This window comes from Temnothorax curvispinosus, unplaced genomic scaffold (assembly GCF_003070985.1).
Source record: "Temnothorax curvispinosus isolate PA1 unplaced genomic scaffold, ASM307098v1 QBEX01013202.1, whole genome shotgun sequence".
Taxonomy (NCBI): Eukaryota; Metazoa; Arthropoda; class Insecta; order Hymenoptera; family Formicidae; genus Temnothorax; species Temnothorax curvispinosus.
In genome coordinates this window covers 41,921-46,331 of record NW_020222982.1, presented here as the reverse complement: position 1 = coordinate 46,331, position 4,411 = coordinate 41,921, and the positions used below count along the sequence as shown (strand labels likewise).

At 40.5% G+C, this 4,411-nt stretch overlaps 1 protein-coding gene across 1 annotated transcript; it reads right to left on the bottom strand.

Moving 5' to 3' along the window:
• Window positions 1-913: 913 nt before the first annotated feature.
• Window positions 914-1,910, bottom strand: LOC112463435. The gene is made up of 2 exons (XM_025029845.1): window positions 1,877-1,910; window positions 914-1,683 (listed from the first exon to the last, which is right to left on the bottom strand). The coding sequence occupies exons 1-2, from the start codon at window positions 1,908-1,910 to the stop codon at window positions 914-916; spliced, it is 804 nt and encodes a 267-aa protein (XP_024885613.1).
• Window positions 1,911-4,411: the final 2,501 nt, after the last annotated feature.

Sequence of the window (4,411 nt, the reverse complement as noted above, 5' to 3'; positions counted from 1 at the left end):
ATATATAGTCAATATCATATATATTAAAAAAGAACTGTTAACTTCGATAATAAAGCATCAATAAATTAAGATGTATATTTTTTCAAAAGCTGTAAAATCAAAAGTGAAATGATTTATTCTATATATTATAACTTGGCACTGCTTAACGTGAGACAGTGCCGTGTCTCTTGATACCGTTTTTATACCACTGTTCGACAAATTTTAAATGCGAGAAACGAATCCTATCGAATGCCATCTATTGGATAATCCGAATTTAAAGTTTATATATGATTATATACAGGATAAATGCTTCTTATATATAATTTATATATAAATTATATAAACTCATATATAATCATATAAAAATATGAAAATATGAAAACATGAATATAAGTACGAAATATAAATATGAAAACATGCAAATATGGAAATACGAAATATGAAAACGCGGAAATATGAAACACGAAATTCACTATACTATATTGTAAAATTTGCTTTACTTATCGTAACTCGAAAGTTGCTAACGTATCTGCGATAAAAATATAATATTAACTGGAATTTTCATGGATGATTGATATACATGTTTATATTACATCAAGTCTTAAGTATACGGGCTCATCATTTTGAGCAATTTTTGAATTCTCCCTGCGCTTTGCTCACAGGTTGCGTGGGGTTAAAGTTTAAATTGCAATCGTCCATCTGATTGTAGGATGCGCACCTGGACAGTGCGTAATCCTCTTGTGAGCCGTCTGTCCTAGGGGAAGGCCACCCCAATAAAAAACCAAAACCTTCATGAATGGACAACATACAGGAAGAAACCTTACCACCCCAGGGTGATCGGACATCCAGGGGTCGGCGCGGAGAGCGTACAGTCCCAGCACTCCCCGTGTCGTCGGAATTTTCGGGATCAAGCGATGGGCTTCCAAAACAGTTACTACCACCGGTGTTGACCTCGGGCACCGGTGGCATGAATGCCATTCAGCGACTGCAGACAGTGCGTCTCGAGATCGTCCATAATGAGGTCAGCGAGGATCGGGGAGAGGGGGGATCCCATCGGACTACCGAAAATTTGTTCGTAAAATTCTCCGTTAAAGCAGAACCTGGTAGAGCTCAGGATCAGGTCTATCGTGTGTGTGAACTGAGGAAGACTGAGTTTAGTTTTCTCGGCGATATGATTCCATCGTTTTTCTATGGTAACCAAGTCTTTAGGAATGTTGGTGAAAAGTGCGGTCACATCTAACGAAACCAATACATCGTCATCTTCAATTTCCACACCGCCTATCATATCAACAAAAGACCAGCTATCTTTAACATGCGAATGAGGTATAGGTACAGATTGGTCAAGAGTATCGTGTAATAATCTCGCTATTTCATACAATGGACTACCCACCGCAGAAACAATAATGCGGAGTGGGAAGCCATTCTTATGTACTTTCGGTAGTCCGTAACAACGCGGGAGGTTCCCGTTAGTGCAATTAAGTCGTTTGTATCCCATTTCACTGATGATGTCTTTGTCATACCAATTTTTAATGAGATCCTTAATCTTTGTAGTTATTCTATTTATCGGATTCTTATTTACTTTTTTGTATGTAAAACTATCACTAAGCAATTCGGTCATTTGACTAAGATACGTGCTCTTATCCATAATAACGATAACCTGGCCTTTGTCCACTTTAGTAACAAGATTTGGTTTGTCATACGGTACTTTCGGAACACATCTTATTATAGTTAGTCATTGTGTATTATACGTATCATTGTGACTTTGAATATGGCACGGAACGGAGCTAGTGGAAAAAATAATCTGTCTTACTCTCCTAAAACTTTACATTGCGACTCTCGGAAACTTTTTATTTTTTATTTTTTTGACGTACATTATATGTAAATTTTTACGATTTACCACTGATATGTTCTTCCATCTTTATATTCGACATACTTATATGGACATATTCGTTCTAGCGTGGCGTTCGCACAATGTGGCCTGGACGCAGCATTTGGCGACGCATGATCCATTGTTGCGTGACTTATGTATTGTTTCTCACTTGAGAAGGACCTAATTAAGGTTGAAACGTAGTGAGTTACTTAAATAAATTGATACTGGCCAGTTGGGTCGCGTAATCTCGCATTTAATTTTAAGAAAGAAACATTACAATGGCTATATGGCAGAATTTCTTTTCAAACGTTAGTATGAGTTCAAAGATCGTATTGAGGCATTTTTTCGCGCGATTGTAGTTATGTATTTGCTCGAAATTGACGATTCTGTCAAACTTTTTCAATAAATATGTTTATAAAAAAAAGATAAATACGTTTATTGACTCCCCTCAGGGTTGCAAGGCGTTTTCTAGGGACGTTTCCAACCCTTTATTTAATTCTCATCCAATACTACTCTTCTCCTCTCACTTAACCCTTTGGACCAACGGCTTAACGTCTCTTTCCGAAAGACGGAGCCCAGTTTGCTCCGCACAAAAGCCTATCTTGCACGGAGGGCGCAGCTTTCGGAAAAACATTCCATGTTTACATGGCTCTAGTGAACTCAAATCTGGTTCTTCAGATTACGAGTCTGGCGTTTTACCGCTAGACCACACTGCCGCCTAATAAATTTGTTTATATAAATCCTAATAAACATTAGTTTTACAATTATACAATTGCACGTTTATTAATTAGCATAGTCATTAATGTCGTCACATGGGTTCGTGGCGTGCTTTACAAGCTCGTTTCTCAAATTTTTTTTATTAATAACTTTATGTATATATATAAACGAGCTTGTAAAGCACGCCACGAACCCATGTGGCACCTCGTTTTGCGTGGAAAGTGTATGCGTAAACTATTTCGACATATATATTAGTTATTTTTGCCTTCCAATACTCAAAAATAGCTGCTATATTTGCCAAACTTTTTTTTTATTAATAACTTTTTAACGAATAACGAGCGCAGGCTGAAACCTTCTAAAGGTCACTCAGGAGGGTGACCTTGATAACACACTAAAATATCAAGGTCATCCAAGGTGATCCCCTCCATGTACACAATTACCTTTATTTTTTACAAACTATTAGTTATTTTAATAATAAAGAATTTATTATTATATAGAAAAACATTGATTTATTTTTGTCTAAATACTAATTTTTACGTAACTAGAAATTTTTCTCTAACAAATTACCCTTTTTTTTTAGTAATGCGTAATTTACTTTTACCTAGCTTTTATTATTTTTTCCGTAATTAGTAATTTTTTGTTACTTATAACGACCTGCCGTTTTAAAAATAATTGAACGCGGACTAATTCGCTGGGCTAGGGGTTCGATTGGAAGGTCCAGAGGCAGTAACCAGATTTTAATTCACACAAGCAAAGTTTATTAAGTAATCAAATTAATACAGCGGATGGTTTAATAATGCAGATTTAATTCAGCGGTCAGGCGCCGTGGCGCTCGCTATGACGTATGATGGTGGCGCGGATTTATACAAATTTACGTGGGCGCGGTCGCTGGAATTACATATGTGAGTTACGCGGCTTTCTTACAACCAGGGTTTAACGCTGGAATTACATGAACGGAACGCGATATTTACAAGCGATTTATACGGATGCATACGGAGAAACGGAACGCGAGATTTACAAGCAATCTAGGCGGTACGCAGGAAATTAGAGACGCGGACTATGTACAACGATACGCAGATCTTCCGAACGAAAACGCGAGTCACGGGCGGGAAAATCCGGTGGAATGGAACAGCCGGTCAGGTTGAGGCTGGGCGGCCAGTTGGTTCTAAGAATTCTTGGTACTTCGGCGACAAAACTGCTTGTCCGAGACCAAGTTGCCTTGACCCCGCTGTTTCGCCGTTGCAACCGAGAATTGGTAGTGTGACGGAGTTCGAGCAGCGCCCAAGACCTCTTGGAACGAGGTCTAGATCACTGGACCTCGCTTTCTTTGCCGCTCTGGGAGTCGGAAGGTTGCTTCTTTCGGGATCAGCGGATCGGAGAGCTGTCTCGAGAAGAAGTATTTTTCGTCGCGGCACTGATCTTTTATACACCCCCGGAGTGATAGATTCGGTGTGGGTAGCCAATCTTTGTGCGAGCCGCGCGCCGGGCGGAGCGGTGCGGAATCGCGTTCTTGCACTCGGCGAAGATCGGCTCCCGTCGGCGCTTGTCGGGGTTCCGAGGGGATATCGGTGCCGCGAGCCGCTAATTGCTCGCGCACACGATCTTATGCAAACGATTAAAAATGTGGGCGCACCGAGTCCTGTCTTCGCCCGACGGATGGTCGATCGGGCGGCATTCGGCTGGTGGTGGCCGGGAGTTCGATGCATTTGCGAAGTGCATCGTTACACCACCTCCTCTCTAAAAGTGCCTGAATTTAGAGGCACATCATGACCGGTCGGTGGAGCCCGGTCGGTCCCGGGGTTGTTTAAGCTGGCCTTCCTTGGGACTTCTCTTTGATTTATCTTA

Bases quoted from the DNA above. Each gene is read 5' to 3' on its own strand.
- LOC112463435 (XM_025029845.1), bottom strand. From the start codon at position 1,910: ATGTCGAATATAAAGATGGAAGAACATATCAGTG. The intron at 1,684-1,876 runs GTAAATCGTAAA...GTGTTCCGAAAG, and splicing joins GATGGAAGAACATATCAGTG to TACCGTATGACAAACCAAAT.